Genomic DNA, 18964 nt, shown 5'->3' on the forward strand with positions numbered 1-18964 from the left:
GGTTCATTTTGCAGCCTGGGAACGGTGTGGGATTGAAGCCGGGTCCGTTCCAAATCCCATGAGCGCCCAGCGGAAAGAGGATTTTTCCAGGTTCAGTGATGAAAAATAGCTGGGGGTAGAATGGAAAGGGGTGTGCATGTGTGTATGTGTGTCTGTTCGCCTCCTTGACAACATCATGCAAAAGCATTTTGGAGCCCTCATTTTCCACACTGGTCTTCCTGTTTCTTTTTTATTATTTTTCCCCTTTCCCTTCACTTCTTAGATAGCTACAGACTGTCCATGGTAAGAGCCATGGAAACACAATCCTTAATATGGTATCCTGTGTTTATCCATGAGAGAGGCTACATTAGAGCTTGCTCCCATCACCAGTGTCCCTCACCTCTGGCCTGGAGTTGGCCATGCAGATGACACTGCCTGGGATGGGCCAGTTGGGTCCGTATGGGTGAAAGATGTCACAGCCCAATCACAATTTCTTGGCAATAAACAGTCCTCAAGGAGAAATTCAGGAAAAATCCAAGCTTGGCATGAAAGACAATTTGATGATAATTTTTTTGAGAGATGGAGGTAAGAGATGGGGTCACGTCTAGTCTAGAGGAGCCAAAATAGACCTGTACACGTATACATTGAAGTAAGCGTGCATCCTCTGCACACAGAGCAGCTTCTGTCTGACTAGGCCTCCTGACTGCCCACCTCGTGGTGAGGAGGGAGACAGGTCAGGAGGGCAAAACCCACCTGGAGTCACCCCAGCAGAGTTCGTGAAGTGGTAGATTTGATGCACAGGAAAGGAGGCTTCATCTCAGACCATCTCCAGCAGCTCTTTCTTTGGGTTCCCCTCCTATGAACTTGCAATAACCTGGTCTATTCAAGCAAACCTGTTGTTCTTCACAGTACTGGGATGAGGAGTGCTGAAGTACTTCTGCTCCCTAAAATCCACTAGCTGCTCATTAATTGGCCTCCATAGAGCAAATTAACCCATTTCTGCCTCCCCAAATGGGCCATTTAGAGGGGCCAAGGAAGAGAGGAGGAGAGATGCTGGGGTTGCCCAGGGTTCATGGGTTAAACTGCTGCTGCCATGGACAGACTCACGTCAGTGAAAAACTAATTGCTCTAAAGTTTCCAAAAGTCCTAGAAGTTGTAAAACAAAGTGCTCTTCTCCTCCAGAAGAGCAAATATCTCTTTGCACACTGGAGAGGAACGTGTCTGAGCAGGGAGATGTGCCTTGGGATGATTATTTTTAATAGTTTGTCATACTTCCAAATGAAACAACAGACAAGCTGAGCTGGCTCAAATACTTGCAGAAAGAGCTGATTGGGAATTTGTTAACGAAGCAGGTTTCTCATCAGAAAATGCCAGTTCATCAGAACCTGAATTTTGGGGATGAGTGTAGCAATTGCGGAAGGAAAGGCTTCTCAGGCTTTGGCTGGGTTTCTTGGTCAAAACCAAGAAGCTTTAACTGTAACAGTTTATCTGCAATGTGGAATGGTGTTTTCTTTTCCCAAACAGGCGGACTGGCTATTAGACTGCACAGTCTGCTCCTCGTACCCCAAAAGGCTGTCTTGTGAGTAAAATAAAGTGAGGCAGATGTAACAGGAGGGATAGAGCAGCAAAAGCCTGAGATTTGGTTCACGTACCTGCGCCGCGAGATTCTGAATTACTTCCCTCAGGTGCAACAGGGGCAACTAAAAGAGTTTTTTCTGGTCTGAATTAAAGCAGGGCAGTTTTTGGCTCATCTAGGGGCATGAGCAACCATAATATCCTTTGGCTTGCTGATAGTGCTCAGGATGATGTTAAGGTGCTGCTGGAATGTGCCCAACATCTCCAGTTGAGGGGTATTTCCAGGAAGGCGGTGCAGAGCGGGAAGCCTTGGACACTTCTGTCCACCTGGACGGGCGTGATAAGAGCAAAACCCTTCAGGGCTTGAAGCTCRTTGCTGGTTTTCTCCGGTGTGCAGCGAATAAGTGCTTATCAGGTAAGTCCTTCTGGGTAGGGGCTTTGGGCAGACTGCGGCTCTGGGTTCGTTTCATTTGACAGTGGAGGAAAGGATCCTTGTCGATATTATTGTCTCCATTTCTGTCACCCGCATGCAAGATCAGCACCAAACTGAAAGCTTTTATCACTCAAGCCTCCTTGCAGCAGGGGACAAGGAGGTTCCCTGCTGAAAACAGGCTCAGTGGCTTTAAATCAGGGTCCAGACATACTCGTTTCCTTCCTGAGAGATACTGTAGCTCTCACTAGATCCAACTGTCAGGTCTCATCGTTAATATTTTACAGTGCAATTCTCTCAAGACTATGCTACAGAAGGTTTTTTTTTTTTAATTATTATTTATTCTGACAGAGTTTGGGAGAGGATAGAGATGCCTGCATCGGAAAGTTGGACTGATGGGTTAGGGTCCCGAAAGCGCGCTGACACTGGCCGTCAGACTTTTCCCCATGTTCTCCCGCAGGAGGCCAAGTTTGTCTTTGACCCGGGTGAAACCWTTTCATAACGGTGATGGTGAGATTGGATTTGTACCTTGTGACGYGGAGAAGCTCCGATTGCAAGGGTGACAAGTGATAGAGGAGCACACGCGCATCCGCTGCCCGCAGCATGGCTCGGGTCACGGCTCTCGCCAAAATCTCGGCAGGTGGCTCAGGAGGACGGTGCTGTTTGGACCTGTCTTTCTCTAAGTGGGAGGAAGGGAAAGAGCCTGTCCACAAGGGAAATCTGAAAACCCTGTGACATGATAGTTGGCTCTGGTAGCCCAGCTCGGTTCCAGAAAAAATAATAATTATATTTTGTGCTGTTCTGCCAATCTGGTCTCCCTGGTCTTTATGGTCCACCCTAGAGGTGGCCCCTCGCAAAGGCCACCACTGGGTCCTCAGCCCCCCTTTTCCCTTTGACGAACTCAACCCCTAGCCCTTACTGGATCAGGAAAGGCTGCGAATGGGGAGGCGGATAGGAACTGGCTCATATCCCCTCCCCTTCCCTGGGTCGCTCGGTCTCCCGGGGTTTCTCATCCCGTCTTGGGAGGAGCAGGAGCCAGCTTTGAGCCGGGCTCAGCCTGCTGGCCCGCCGGAGTGGGGTGTGTCACCCACCGTTTCCGAAGTTATTCTTTTGGGTTTCCTTTTTGCACTATTAATAGATTTTTAGCCGATCTGAGCTGTTTCAACAAGGTGGTCGGAGCCGGTGGGGGTGTTACAGAAGTAGGAAACRGGAAGCTCTCAGGCAGGGAATTAATTTAACAACAGGAGCTGCACGGAGAAGTGGCAGCTGCGGGTGGGCTGCAGGGAGGAGGCACAGGACGTGTCCTTTCGTTTTGCATTTTGCACTGATGCGTTTCTTTTTTTTTTCGTGCTCAAAGCTGTGGCCTTTCCAAATAATCTACTTCCCCCTTGGCATCTTCCCCAGCCTGCAAACTCCCTTGTGTCCATGCTGCAAAGAGGGTCAAAGTGGTTCAGAGCATCGCTCAGGGGCATGCTGAAAACTGTGGCCCTCAACTGATGGTGGAGCAAACTCCATTGGCACAAAACACCATGTGCTTCCTTGTATATTTTGGGCAGCTTTTCACATTACAGTAGCTCCTAATTGGGATGTTTCTCCTCCAGCCCTGGCCAGGAGGAGCCCCAGAGCAGCAGGGACTGAAAGCAGCATTTCCAGCCTTGCAAACCCTGCTCCTTTGGGCAAAACCGGCCCGTCTTTGTAGCTAGCGATCGGGGAAAGCTCTCACCCCTCCGGGGCTCTCCCGTTGCAGAGACACCGTATTGCAGATGTAGTCATAGGATACACATATCCGGAAATGAAATCATGTTTTTGCAGTGTACTCATTTCCTCCGGGCTATTTGGCCTCTGCACGCATGGATGCATGTGTGGAAGGCTTGCCTGCTCCTCCTGGGTATATAAATATAAATATATAATATTTATATATATGCACACACACACACATTTATATATATATATATAAGTATATATTTATCGTGCAGCCCTACCCCACTCCCCCCTAAGATATGCAAGGATTTGGGGGGTTTTGGGTGACACATGCAAGAGGAGAGGTGCAGACCCAGGTATTAGACTCGTTGCGCCCTGTTAGTGTTAAAGCACTTCCCCAAGTCCAGCAACAAGAGCATCGCGCTGGGAGACACACGGTCTGATAGCTGGTRTGTTATGCTATTTTTCTGTAACGTGAAGAATTGATGATGGTCCAAAAAGTGAAACCCAGTAACTGGTCCTGCCCTGCCGAAACCCAACCAGGAAGGTCAGAGGCAGGTAATTTTTTCTGCTTTCTTGAGAACAGGGTGAGGGCCCCTGGCTGAAATCCAAGCGAACTTTCCCTTTCAGGCTTTTAGAAATAATCTCTTCCTGGTAAGGGGGGGTGATGTTGGTGACTTGGTGGAATTCCCCTCCGTTCTTCTTTTCTCTCTTACGTGCGTTAAATCCTTTCATCTTCGGGGCTCACGGTGTGAAAGGGTCATTCTTTCACTGCCGAAGGAAATACTGTATCTTCTGTGAGTAATCTGGATGTAAAAGGGACACTGAACATAATCTTGTCCTRTCTGTCTTTTCTTACTATCGAGCTGTGCTTTGCAGGGTTTTTCTCTTCTTTTTAGACCAGATCCTTTTCACGTCTTTTGTTGAGGACAGTCATCAGGCAATACTGGCTATCRGCCCAGGGAAATGGGGTATCATTACCAATTATTACCGCCGGGTCCACTGCAGAGATTTGGAACGGGCAGCCAGTCAGGGAGGAAGAGATAAAAAAAAAATAGTTCTCCGGAGTTTGAAAGAGATGCGACGTGTGTGAAAGGAAAACAGCGACTCCTGGCCTTGCAATGCTCTTGCTGTTTATTTTGCATGTGTTTCTGCTTTGAAATTAAGTATTTGGTAGGCCTCTGAAAACAAGAGCAATGAGTTTGCATAAGCCAGGCCTTCTGTTGGAGGTGGCACTGTTACACACCAAAAATGTAATTCATTCTTCTCCAATCTATCTCAAAAAATATTTTCTAAGGCTGTAGTGAGACAGAATCTCTGGGCAAATTGCTAATATTAAGCCCAAAGGAATAGAACTGCCAAAAAGTGTCCAGCCCAGAGACCTCAGCAGCGTCTGGCTTGTTGTGAATGGGAGAACATTTGATTCAGCAGTGTCCTGGCAGAGGAAGTTGCCTGCCACATCTGGGCAGTGAAGACGCATTTCGCTAACAGATCTGTGGCCAAAACCCTTGGGGGACAGATCTGGGGATATGATCCCGGATCCTCCGTGAGAGGATTCAGCCAGCAGCTGAYCTCTCTCGCCTGGCTGTGGCCATCACCGGCGGCATGACAGGCACATTGACCATGTTGCGGGAAGAGCCCGAGGTCAGACCCATGCTATTTTAAGAGGAGGAGTGTCAGGTTTGCAGACTGCCTGGATTTCCCCTTCCCGTGGCCATTCCCATGGCCGTCGGCCACCACTTCCACTGCATTTCAGCAGGGCAAAGTAATTCTTCAAAATCACCAGCTTTGAGGCAAACAGTGGAAGAAGAAAGGGGGAAAGGGAAAATCTGGTAGCAGCCAGAGCTGAGCAAAGCCAGGGTGGAGGGTATTAAAGAAATGTCTCCTTCAGATCGATTTTGGGAAAGGAGATTTTTTACATAAGGCTTCCCAGTGGTGCCATCCAGCCCACTGGAGGAAGAGTGGGTTTATAAGGAAGGAGCAGTGTGATAAAGTATTTTCTGTCTGAGATCATTTGTGGTGCTGCTTGCCAGAGAGACACAGGTCATTATCCACGAAAATTTCCACCACTGTAGCATTTAGCATTGCCTGACCTAGGCCTGGCCCTTGTAGTAGGATGGACAATGTCCTACGTGTCCGCATGGTTGGCACCCATTGAATGCGTCCATTCATCCGTACACCCCCGTTGGTGGTGACTCACCCCTCCCAAAGCAGGAGGGTGGACTGGCTCCTCAGGTTGCTCATAGGCCACTTAAATCCCTGTGCATGGTTTAAAGACAAAGAAGAAATAAATGTTTTAAGATCTCTCGACCTTAATGGGAGAGGTGCATGAAGCAAGAGTGGAAGCAGAGATGTGGAAAGCTAAACAAATAGTAAGTTTTGTGGGCATCAACTCAAATCTCAGTTCTTCTCCCAGTTGCTTTTTCAGGATGCATGCCCCCRTGTCCCTTGAAGGAGGATCTGCTACCCACCTTAGCTGGGGCRAGCCTGGAGGATCACACAGGCTTCCTCCATCAGTGGAGGGACCCCTTGCTTTGGGCATTTTCACCCGATAGTTGCTACAAACGGCCTGGTTCAAAAGCACTTTGGTAGCTGTGCTGGCCTCACAGCTCCCCAGGGTGGGATGGTTGAAGCGCTGAGGCCGGGCCCCTCTTTTTGTGGCTTGCGAGATCCCAGCTGGTCGCTGGAGCTGGCCCAGAGCCAAGGCGCTGACCTGCCCCTTTCTCCTTTGGATCGCGTTGGGTCGAATTGTCTTTTCCACCTTTCCATCAGCAAGCACTTGCTTCCTGCCCCTCTGGGTCTGGGCTTTGGGGGATGAAGAGGAAGTGACAGCAGCGGGTTATTTCCACCTTCCTTCCTAGCCTTTCTTTATTTACATTTCTTTTGTTTTCTTTCTACCTTTAAAGGTTGCTTTTTCTTGGTTTGCTTGTTGTCAAGACTCCTGACAAACCTTTCATCTTTATTTATGGGCTGATCCCTCTTTTGACTAACTAGATAGCTGGTTTCTAGCTTGCAGCAACCGTCACTGAGGATTCAGACCATCTAAGGAGAAAGAAGACGATGACTTGATCCTACCTTTTGCACCTGCTGGGTGCCCATACCTGGTCTTACGCCCATGTTTCACTCCCTTATCTCTCCCCCTTCAGACATCAATTGGTTTAATAAGAAATGTGCCTTCTCTCCACAAACACTCTTTTCCCACAGATTGTGGTGGAGATGTTTTTCCTTGCAAGTCCAGGGTTTCTTCAAGTAATCCACCCTGCTGGTTTTAGTTAAACTCATTAGTCACTGTACCTTTCAGATCATGTAGCTCAAAAGTCACCAGGTGCCCTCACATCTTAACGGTGGTCTCAGAAACAGTTGGTGGCTGGTAGGGAACCAGCAGTAGAAAATATGTTTGAGAATGGGGGTCTGCACGTCTCTTCTCTCATCTCTGAGTTTCCCTATTCGGATGCCCATCCCTGCCAGTGCAGAGCCCAGCCGTAGCCCTCCAACCTCCTCCAAAGCCACCCCATGCCCAGGCAGCTCCCAAGGGTCCCCTGGTAATCCCACTCCTTGCCCAGCCTCCCCACCCCGAATCCCACTTCTAGGTCTCATCTCTAACATGCCTCCACCTCCCGGATCCAGACCTGGCAGCGCTGATCCAGGTCAGATTTCCTCAGCTGAAGCCAAGCTGATAGTCTCAGAAACTCTAGCTTTCATCAGATCTTTGAAGCACAACCAGTGCAAATAAACAGGTTCTGTAAGAGCAAGTGCCTCGCCGGTCTACTAGCATGAAAAAACGAAGCAGATTTCGGGAGAGCTCTGCGTCAAATGCGTATGGCTAAAAACCAAACCTGGGAAGTTTCACTCCTATTTTGGAGGGGCAAAAAACAGCCCTCTTCTGCATGGCCATCAAGTGGAACAAAACTCCCCAGAATCAGATTTTTTTTCATTTTTTTCTACTCCAGATAAATCCACTGATGAAATGACTTAGTGCTCCCTGCGGTTTTTCAAAGGTGAAAGATTTGTCAAACCTTCCCTGGGGCGAATTTGAGCAAAGAATCCAGGGCTGGTGGTTACCATGTGCAATGGAGAAAAATTATCTCATTGGCAACTGAGGGAGCTCCTGCAATGATCAGAAACAAAAAAAACGGACCCGAATTTTATATCCAGTCTCGTAATGAATGCACCACATTTTATCACTGTGGCGTGTCGCAGAGCTCGCGGCTGTTGGAGAGCTCTCTTTTCTCACGCAAGCCGTCCTTTGGCCGCTTACCTCACTGAGAAACAGCCTCATAATTTGAGAATTTAAAGTATTCTTCAGAAATCAACTGCCAGTCCCACAGATCTCTTTGTGAATGATAATGTGAGATAACTGAAAAACGGCCAACCCCTGGCATGGCTCTCCGTATTGAGCCGGAGCTCTTTTCCCACTGAGGTAATGTCAGCTCTCAGTAAACTGCTTCATGGGTTTCCTCAAAAACAAATAAGCCATGATAAAAGCAGCATTTCTAAGGGATGTTTCGGGCTATATGAATGCAGGGTGAAGAGCACGTGGGAATTTTGCGGTTAAGGTTGTGCTTTTATAACAGCATTGGGGATTTGTGTGGGCAATGTAGATGGAGCCCTTCATTTCCCTGTCTTGGTTCTCCGTTACTTACCTAAAGGAATCTTTTGATTTTTTTTCTTTTTAAGATTTGTCTGTGAAATTGAACACTGACTTTAAGCATTTGTATGCGAATTTCTCCATCTTTTCAGAATAGTAAAAAAAATCCGCTAAACAAACAAGCAGTCATAATTTGGTGATAATATTTTCAATGGACAGTTGATTTGAACATCCTTGAAATTAAAATAATGGAGCTACAGGTGAGTGTAAAACCCTGTCCGGTGCTGACCCGTTGTTTTGGAGCAAGTAGAATAAATATTATCTACACAGTTTACCCAACAGGGAATTTCAGTCTGTACATGGTTTGACTCTGTGAATTTATGTGAACATGCCTTTTTGTGACCTTTTTTTTGTAGCAATCATCTGAGTTTGGGAGGGGAAAAAAAAAACTAAATAAAAAAATGAAAGTGATTATAGAAAGAAAGCTGGAGTTTGCAAAAAGAAAGTAACTTTCAAAATGGTCAAACGTGTCACCTTATTTATCTGAGGCTCCTCGCCACTTCAGGGTCCTGAGATGCTCTCGTAACAGGGTTGACCAACAGCACATGGAGCATCCCTTGGCTGCCTCTGTACAAGGATGTGCTTTATTTCAGGAATGCCCTGCACAGGACCTAGTGCGCCTCCCATCCAGAGGGGACCTGACTTGTGCGTGTCAGCAGGTCTTGCCCTCCTGCTACTTCTCCCACTCCCTGTGTCTCCTGAATTTTACTACGTTTGTAGTGCAGTAGTGTAGGTCGCTCAGGCTTCCTCGGTTTTCTTCCTCCTTCTCCTCCTCATCTGCTGTTTTCTGCTAGACACAGTGAAACTGGAACATGGGCTCTTGATGAGATTTTTTTCTTTTAGCAAGCGGAAGAGAAATCATGAGTGAATGACTCTAGCTTTGAAAAGGGGTCTGACTGGTTTCTGGTCAGCGTTTATTTCTACAAGTAACTATTCTGGGTGGAAACCAAGGACAGTTTCCTTAGTTCAGAGTTTATCTATCTGGGCTTTTTTGCTTTTCACTAGGTGTCAGCGTTCAGGATAACAGCACTTCTCCAATGACCAGTACAAAGCCAGGAGATAATAAGCAGACGGTCACTACTGCAACTACCAGTGCAGTTCAAAGCACCAGCCCTAAAAGCAGTACAGGAAACCCACCATATTCCCCAAGTGTGTCTCTCACCACTACTCAAAGCAGCACGGGAAGCCCACCATCCACCACTGCTGTGTCTCCCAGCACGGCTCCAGTGGCCAGCACTTCAAACACCCCAGCAAAGCCACCATCCACCACTGCTGTGTCTCCCAGCACGGCTCCAGTGACCAGTCCTTCAAACACCCCAGGAAAGTCACCGTCCACCCCTGCTGTGTCTCCCAGCACAACTCGAATGACCAGCCCTACAAACCAGCTGGGACACCCGTCACCCACTCCTGTTACGTCGCCCAGCGTGCCTCAGCAGGTCAGCCCTTCAGCCAGCTCAGGACCATCAGTAGCCGCCACTGCTGCGACCTCCAGTGCGGCTCAGCAGCAGAGCAGCCCTTCAGCCAGCTCAGGAAACTCACTAACCACTGTTGCAACATCTCCCAGTGTGGCTCAGGGGAGCCATCCTCTGAACCAGCTGACCAGCCCTGCAGCGAGTACCGGGGTCCCAGCAGCCAGCCTTTCTCCTGGGCTTAAGGACCAGAATGTCTCCTCCCCCAAATCTGTCACCCAGCAGCCTCGTTCTTCTACCAGTTCTGCAGTCCAGAAACCAGCCTCTTCCACTAGACCTGGAAGCATCAACACTTCTGTTGCCCCTTCTGCTGGATCCATGTCCCCCACCACTAGTAAAACATCTCTGTCTTTACCACCTGGGAGCATAGACAAGGTCTCTAAGCCAACCACCACTCTGACTCCTGGAGCAGGTACCAGAAAACTAGACCCTTTATTTTCTGTGGCAGGGGGGGTGCTTTTGTGATTTTGTCCCTTGACTACTCGAAATATCTTGTGCCATTATGGGGTATCTTCACCTTGCCTCATTTTAGGACTTTCCAGTGTAGTTGCGTCCRTGAGAACTGGGTGTTTAGGTTCCCGTTGTCCTCAGCGGACATCTAGTCAATGCAGTTAGTGAAATTCAAGGCAAGAACATCTGACAAAATGTAAACATCTGCTTTCAGATGGATTGAACTGTGCTCTAAGCACCGTYGACTGCAATGACTCGATCTTCAGTGACTGCAAAGGGAGCCCACAGTGAGGAGTTTAGCGGTAGAGTCTGACACTGTAGACTCACAGAGTCAATGAAACAGATTGACAGCACCCTATATGCTGAATGTGGAAGATCCCTAGCATGGCTGACAGCTCAGTGAAGACTGWCTGGGCATGCACAGAAAAAAAGCTTTAGATGACTGAGGGAGTTTTGTGGCTAAACTCTGAGTCTACAGTCTCTGAAGAGTCTAAGCAGTTAGGAAGGGTGTTCATCACTGCTGCAGTGGTTTTGGTTCTGCCTTAGSAGCATTGTGAGTGTCCACATGTTGTTTTGGATCTCACTGAACACCATCAGTATACTTTTTCTAGACCCCTGGAGATTTAGGGTTCATCCCCTGAAATAAGTGTCCAGGGGAGTGTCTTGGTGAGGCACAGCTTCAGACTCCCCTTTGGCATTTTGCCTCATAGCATTTACAGGAAAGCAATCACACTGTGGGACTGTGAAGTCTTCATGGAGCCCTCCAGACTTAGGTGAGATTGTGGATAGAGGTCAAATCTGGCCCTGAATAAAAGCTTCTATGACACTGAAGCTCAACAGTGTCTTCCTTTGGAGAATAGCTGGTTGATCTTGACACATTTTCCAGTTGCCTGCAATGTGGAAGCCACTCATGAAGCCATCTCCTCTCCCTCAGCCTTGCAGCTCCTCCTTGTTGTCAGCATCACCAAATGGGCCAAGGACTTAATGCAAGTCCGTCTTTRCTGGCTTCATCCAAGTCATGTTTCAGGCATGTTACCAGGCAAGRGGAGGTAAAATGGGTATCGTCATGAAAGCTGTTTCTTTCCCTTCGTGCTCCAGAGGATTGTTTTCCATTAAAGGATGAAGAACGAAATGATGTTCATTCAAATTTGACCTCAGGTTTTGCGTTTGAAAAGGTCTAAATAACCTTTACATTAAATAAATAGGTGAGAGAGTGCAACAGAAACAGATGKTATTGAAATGAGCCCTCTCCTGGAACCTTCAGAATGTGTCTGAGAGAGAAATAACCAGCATCTTTATTGTGGAAGAGGCAAAAAACCCCAAAGCAACCCCCTGAGCAGGCTGTAAGCAGGATGTGGCGTTTCAATTCTCTTTGATTGTCGCCATTGGAGAACCTATTAGGAAGGCAGGGATGGAGACCCATTTCTTTAAAACAGTTTGGGGAGATGAGAGGCCAGTATGCTCATGGACTCGCTTGCTCATGGCAAGTAGTAGTGCTCATTGCACTACTCCCCTTGTGCAAGGAACTGCAAGACACTACAGGCCCTAACAGAGRCATCCGAGATGGTCTCAGGTGTCAGAGACACCTGTGTGGGGCTGGTAGACATGGGGCGTGTGCCTTTCCGGCGTGGCAGGTGGGCAGGGTGCCCTGGGGTATCTCCCATAATATGAGACACGGACGTGTGGGCAACTGAACAGAACCCAAGGATGGGACTCATCCCGGTGTTGGCACCTAGAGTGTGGTCATCTCCATCTAAGCATGTCAACCTGGGCTCTTTCCATAGCTGATGGAGATATAGTCAACAGAGTTTTTGGAGTGTTTCATCCTTTCCTAAGAGAGATGCCTATAAAGGCTCAGGTGATTTGCACGCTGAGCTCCATTAACTGCAAGATCCTAGGGAGCCAGCTCAGATATTCTCCCTCTGTTGTAGAAACCTTCAGGGAAGACATCCCAGATTAGATGAGATGAGGGCTGTCCCATTTATCCAGCAATTCTCCGTTATAAGTGATTTCCCAGCTACCCAGTGCACAGCCATCATAGCCTTTGGGTTAATCTCACCAGAACAGTCTGATGGGTTTCAGCAGTAGAAAATAAAATCAGCTAGACAATTTTTTTGTATCACAGTTAAYTAAAATAATGTATATGTATCAACCCAAAGCCTGTACAACCTTTGCTAGACACAGTGAGCTTCAAGGCAGATCTAGAGATCCAAATAAATGTCACTGGAAACTTATTTTTTGCAGCTCACAGATGGAGCTGTATCAGCTGTATCCYCTCTACTGTATCAGTGTCTTTCTGCTTGTTTTTTGGTGTACKTTGGGGACCCAGGTCAGACCAGCCTTGGACAAGGATCTATGTCAACCAAACCTGGAATCGCTGACCAGAGTCCAACCAGCGTGCAGCCATCAGCCCCAACCTCCGGGCACCAGACAACGAGCAGCAGGCCTGGTCACCAACACCCTAACGATACCTTCCAAAACGAGGTAATGACACCTATGGAAAGGTGGACTTTTCATAATGGTGTCCAAGAAATAGTTAAAAAAGGATGCTCTTTCTTGAACGATCTTTCTGACACTGGGAGCACGTTCATGCTGCTCCTGGAGAGCAGGGGCCAAGCATGCCCTATGCACATAGCAGTTCTCTGCAGGCTCTTATAACATGAGCTGGATTTTATCCCCAAAACAGTATATTAATTTTTAGCTGGCACTCAATCTGCATGTAAAGCCTGCAGCCCTTCTCACCATGTCTGAGTCAGAGAGAGACCTATCTTTGGAAAATTGTGTGTAGACATGAGCCAGCAAAATAAGAATAGATAAGCCCATTTTCCCCCTAGCTTTCCAGTAAAGAGACACAGAGACTGGAGCTGAGGAGGATTATGGTGTGAGTGCTGTGAGTATAGGGAAGAATGCAAATTGGGGAAGTGTAATAGAGAGCAGAAACTGTGATGGAGATGACTTGTACATGCTGAGAGGACCAAGACCACAACTCACTGCAAATCCTGCATGGCCGATCATAGCAGAAAATGGGTTGGGAGAGTAGAGGCCAGAATGATTAAAGATCACAGTGCCAGGAACGAGGGAAGGGAGTCCTGTTTCTAGACATTTCACTTTTGTAGGGCAGGTCTGCATCAGGGCCTCCTGGCATGAATTTGCCCTACTGTCCAAGCCAATTAATTACCCCATTACCCTGCACAGCGAATCTTAAACCTCATTTGGAAAGTGCATAAGCAAATGTCCCGTAGACAACCATTTGCGTTATCCAGGAAAACCATTTCTTTACACAGAAGAGGTGGAGTGAAGGGCTCCCCGGTTTGTCTTCTCTGCATAAAACAGCTCACAGCTTTGGTTGGGGTGTTYCCAAAGCTCTGGTTTTGGTCAATCTGTTGTATCACTCACTGATCAACTGTCYTTCCAACCTGTGGCAATGATTTGAGAGTTGTTTTTCTTCTGTCTTTCTAGGTCATTTGTGAAGACCAGGTGCAAAATAGCTGGCCCATCATAAGCCTTAAAGAAGCTAAAACCTGTGTAAGTACCATCTTTTCTGAGTTTCCATCTTTTCTTTTGGGCTTCTTTGTAGGAGTAGCAGTTGTGCTGCAGATGACAGAGATGAGATTTTAACCTATGGTGCTCTGAGCACATGAGCCTGCAGAGACAATAATAATTTCATCAAAGTAAGGTACAATCCCTTTCAGGGTGTAAAACACAGTAAATGCAACCCAACGCTCAGCAGTATCAGCCGGTGGGGGATATGGTTGGAGGAGCTCTTGAAATTCCTGCTCTGAGGGGACTCCTGCGAGGGACTCTGCCAGTTGCACGGAGCACAATGGTGTCTGGTGGCATGACGGCAACGTACCATGGCAGGGTCCGAACCCACAGCCATGCCCACACTGGAATGGAATAGGGGTGTATGGTTTAATCCATAAAAAATAGTTTGACAGATTGACAAAATCTGATTTTGGAGCCTAAAGCAGCTCTGCAACTTAGTTTAGGCAAGGCTGTGGGACTTGCTGGCTCTCCCAGTGTGATTCCTGCTCCTTAGGGATGCTAGCGGTGCTCCAAACCCTGTCCGGCTTGGAGCTGAAAATCCCAAATTATGAGCGCTGCAGAGGAAGACCCGGCTCTGCATGGGGCCTGGCCTTTATCCTCCTTCTGGCTTTTATCCTCCTCCTTCGCTCTGTGTGTAGCCGCTCTCCTCCCTGCTGACGTAGCTTGAGCTACGCCGCAAGGCTTTGCTGAATTTTGGATAGCAAAGCAGGGCAATGCCGGTGTGCGCTGATGCGCTGGTGAGTTAAGGGGTGGGAAAACCTAATGGCTTAGCATTATCTGTAGCTGCTTCGTGCCTGCTAAGCTGTGCTGTCACCCGCTCGAGCTGGCAAGCCGGGAAGTCTGCGGCGCTGTTTTTCTTAGATTCCTGCGGGCATAATAGCGAGCCGAAGCGCTGCGAACGCAGAGTGACAATTACGTCCTCAGGCAGCTGCAGGAAGACTGCAATGGTGCATCCTTCGAGCATCATCGGCTGCCAGCACGCCTCCCACACGCTTGCCGTTAGCTTCCCATTCGGCAAATTCCTGAAAACTCTAGCAAATTTTATGCCTCCCGAGCTGAGCAGATAGATAACAGAGAAATTGCACTATCTGGTTTCCCTGCTTTGTAGACCCGGTAAACAAGTCTCTAGCCAAATCTTGACAGCAAAGTGAAAAAAAATCCTTTGCGTTTTGCAACCCGTGGGAAAACAGGAAAGTGAGAGCTATAAGGAGAAGTGTTCCAGAAATGGCTCAAATCCTGGCTAGGAATAATGAGCCAAAACTGGGTTTGCATTGTGCTAGGTGCTGTATATGCAAGCAGCTTGCACAAAAGCTCGGTTTCAATGACAAGCCAGGTAAAGACTGGAGAGAGGACATAGAGGACCACAGTGACGGGATATCTACCCAGGTTATCCGTGACAGTTCAGTGGCAGAGCAGACCCAACGTTACCTTACTGCTTGTTCAGTGCTTTGCACATCTGGCAACGGTGTCAGTGTAGTGGCTGGAGCAAACTGCTTGGGAATGACCCTGGGAATCGCAGGCAGTGCACCCCACTGCACCTTAGTTTCTCCACCTGCAATAAATTTAAAAAAMCCCAACACCGTATATCCTTAAAAAAAAAAAAAGCCAAGTAAGTGGCTGTTGGTAACACTTTTTGGACTGATGTTCCTTTATACGTTCCCAGCATCCTTCCCCTTCAGTTGGTACCTTTAATCARTGGCTGAACAGTTTGGTCCAGGTTCATCTGCTCTCTCTGTTGCCTCGTCTCCTTCTTTTGATTATGGTAGGATCTTAATGAGGCTGGTTCCCTAATGAGGCACATTAGCTAGAGTCACTTCAAATAGGATGACTTTCCAAGGGCTCAGCTAGCACATTTATGTTCAGTTGGGTTTTAGTTTGCTTTTGTTGGCTGTTTGGGGTTCTCCAGCCTACGCAACTGCCCTGCTTCTCATCCCCAGCCTGAAATGCGTTGCATGAAGCAGAGGGTGACCATGTCCGAGGTGGCCAGTCCAGCCACACAACCATGGGGCCACCCTCTCAGATATTGTCAGTGTTACCCATCCCTTGTGCCACCAGCTGGGACATGGGTGTGCCCAGTGAGAGGAGAGTAGGTGGACGCTGTAGGCGCAGGAGGATGCCCGCAGAGGTCTGCTAGGCTGGACCACCAGCCTGCTCGAGCTGAGGGATGCAGYGCCAGCAGAAGCCAGTGAGATTGCCTGGACCTGAACTCAGGTGTCCTGGCTGGTCTGGTTTACCTTCTCCATGACACAGAAATCACAGAATAGTTGGGGTTGGCAGGGACCTCTGGAGATCACCTGGTCCAACCCCCCTGCTCAAGCAGGGTCAGCCAGAGCAGGTTGGACAGGGCCTTGTCCAGCTGGGTTTTGGATAGCCTCGGAGATGGTGACTCCACAACCTCTCTGGACAACCTGGTCCTGTGTTYGATCCACATTGCCCAGCACCCTCTATAAGGCAAAAAAACCCTCCTGCACAACCCCGCTTTGCCCTSCTCCAAGTGGCCTTGGTGGAGCTGGGTTCCCGCATGCTGGGACCCTCAGGAGCAGGATGCTTCTCGCCCTGACTTTCATTTCGAGAGCGACCTTGCCCCCGCTGCCSGGAGAAGAGGAAAGAGCTGCTGCGCTCCAGGCGACCTCGGCAGCCTCCTCCCCTGTCCCCAGCTGCCCCGGGCCGGCGGGACAGTGCCCAGGGCAGCCCGAGGGACCCCCACACCGAGCAGGGGCTCCGTCCCCATCACCCTGGCCAGCTGGCCGGGGCGGGTTGTTGACTCAAGTGCTGTTACCTCATTTGGGGATGTTAGTTTTAGGTCCCCGCCAGTGTGGGAACCGGATTAGCTCAACGCGCCAGAGCCTGTCAACTGCAGCCAAGGAATGCGACCGGCCGGAGGGGGAGAGCCGCCGGGGCCCCGGCATCGCCTCAAAAAAAAAAAGAAAAAAGGAAAAAAATAACAAGAAAAACCCTCCCAAGGGATGGGACCGCAATGGGCAGGGAGGGGGGAAACGCTTTGGTTCAGCCCGGCGGAGAGGCTCGGGCACCTCTCACTGCTCGGCAGCAAAGCGGTTGGGCACAAGTCGCCTGTCAAAGGCTGGTCCTTAGTCTCGGGTCTAAATTCCCTTCCCCAGCACCTGCCTCCTCCCCTCCGAAATTTAAAGTTTTTTGCTTCCGCACAGGGCGGTCGGAGAGATGTATGATTTAAAGGGGGGGGGGGGGATGCCAGAGCTGGGATGAAACCCGGAGAAGCGAGGCTGCGGAGCGGGAATGAGATGCTTTTCACGGCACAGCGCGGCTTGTGCTTCGGCCCCCGCCCGCCCGCCCGCCGCCGTCCCCGGGCAGGCCGGTGCTCCGGCCCCGCCGAGCTTTCCCGCGGCGAAGGCTTTCCCGGCGGCCGGTTCCCAGGGAGCCGCGGCCAAGGGGACTAACAATGCGGCCGGCGGCCCGCGCCCGCCGCGGCCGGGGGACCGTTCCTTCCGCCCCGGCATGTGCATCCTGTCTCCGCTCGCCGCCTCCAGAGCCGCTTCCCAAATATTTAGATAAGATGGGGCGCGATTAGGTGCCTTCCTCAGCCGGGCGGCTTCTCTCCTCCTCTTCCTCCTCCTCCTCCTCCTCCTCGGTGGGCGGCGAGGCTCGGGGCCGTGGAGCATCCCTGCCCCGGCCAGTGGCCTCGTCCCCGGCTGGCGGGTGAGCCCGGCGCCCGCTCCGGCTGCGGCTCCTCGCGGCCGGCTCTGATCCCCGTCCCTCGGGGCGCTGCTGTTCCCGTAACGCCRAAAGCTGCCGCCCGCAGATAAGGGCGGCGCGGGATCCCGGCGGGGAGCGGCAGCCAAGAGGAGCTTGGCCGCTCCTAAAGAAACTGCTTTTAAGCCTTTCCTGTTCGCCGGGCTCGGCGGAGGCACGGGCAGACGGACGCGGCGGCGGCCAGGAGCCTCCGGAGAGCGGCGGAACGGCTCCCTCGGCAGCATCCCTGCTCCGGGCCGGCCGGGGGAAGGGGTGTGATGCTCCTTCATCCTCCCGGGTTTGCTAAAGCCGCTGCCCAGGGCTGACCCCCCCCCCCCCCATGCTGAGAACTGCCCAGCTCGTTGCATGGAGCAGAGGTGGGAGGTGTTGGGGGAAGGATGCCTGGACCGGGAAAACGATCTGATCCTGCGTCCTGGACTGGGACCAGAGCAGCACGTGGCCCTTCTCCGTCCATCACCTCCCTTTGCTACCACCGCGAAACCCACCGTGGGGCCCCCCCGCCAGCCCGAGCGTGCCCCTCCGTGGGGGGAGCCACGCCAACCACGCGCGCTTCGTCGTCCCCCCCCCAGGCCGAGTGGAAGACCCTGACCCTCAACGGCTCCTTGTTCAAGACCTTCTGCTCGAYGGCTCGCTACGCCTACGACCCCAGCAGGGACAAGTGCACGGTGACCCTGGCGTCCCCAGAGCCACGGTCGCGGCGGTGGGCCGTGCGGGCGGTCGTGCACCGTGAGTATGGTCCCCGCACGGGGTGGGGGGGGGTGCAGGATGAGGCAGACCTCGGGGACACTGGCCTTGTCCCTCAAAAAGCCCCACTGGAGGCTCAGCTGGGCCCTTGGGATCTACCAGAGCTTCGCTGAGGGTCTCTGGTCCCATGGTCTTCTCCCAGAAGCCCAGAAATGAGCTACCTACTGGCCAAGTGCTCAGTTGCCAGCTGCAACCTCAACCCAGRCAAGCTTCCTCTCCCCTCCACAACGTCTCCAGGTACTAGTCACCAGGACAAAAAAGACTTCCTGAGTCCCTAAAATCCAGTGCCTGGCTCTGCTGGCCACCATGGCACGAGTCCTGCAGGTGGTAGGTAGCTGGGGAGTTTCTTGCCCACTTTGAAGCCTTTCGGTGGAATCCAGCTCAGCTGGGTCATGGCCAAACCTGGCTTTAGCTTCTCATGGCAGGAGGCTGGAGACCCCCTCCCGGCCTGCTCCCTCGCAGGCACGGAGGGGAGGAAGAGCCCGACGCCCTTCCTCCTCTTCGTCACGGCAAACGCACGCGACGACGAGCTGCTGCTCCCAAACCGGAGCTCGGGGCAGAGGTGGGACACGCGGCCCGGGGCGAAGGACGGCGGGGGGCAGCCGTGCAGCTGGCTGCTCCGCGCCGGCTTTGATGCGGGCTCCCGCGGCGCGCCGTGCCGCGAGGCTGCGCGCGGGGGTCGAGCCGGCGAGG

The 18964-nt window shown here is 50.8% G+C and overlaps 1 protein-coding gene across 1 annotated transcript in view; it reads left to right on the forward strand.

The window, feature by feature from the left end:
• The first annotated feature begins 1803 nt into the window (after positions 1-1803).
• The window catches only part of PODXL (podocalyxin like), a 21756-nt gene continuing 4595 nt past the window's right edge, over positions 1804-18964 (forward strand). Inside the window, exons 1-5 of the mRNA XM_026091114.1 lie at positions 1804-1969; positions 9339-10214; positions 12582-12736; positions 13712-13777; positions 18097-18253. Coding sequence (XP_025946899.1) covers positions 1804-1969; positions 9339-10214; positions 12582-12736; positions 13712-13777; positions 18097-18253 — 1420 coding nt within the window. The remainder of the gene's footprint in view (positions 1970-9338; positions 10215-12581; positions 12737-13711; positions 13778-18096; positions 18254-18964) is intronic.

The sequence above is a fragment of the Apteryx rowi genome, unplaced genomic scaffold (genome assembly GCF_003343035.1).
Source record: "Apteryx rowi isolate R43461 unplaced genomic scaffold, aptRow1 scaffold_9, whole genome shotgun sequence".
Lineage (NCBI taxonomy): Eukaryota > Metazoa > Chordata > Aves > Apterygiformes > Apterygidae > Apteryx > Apteryx rowi.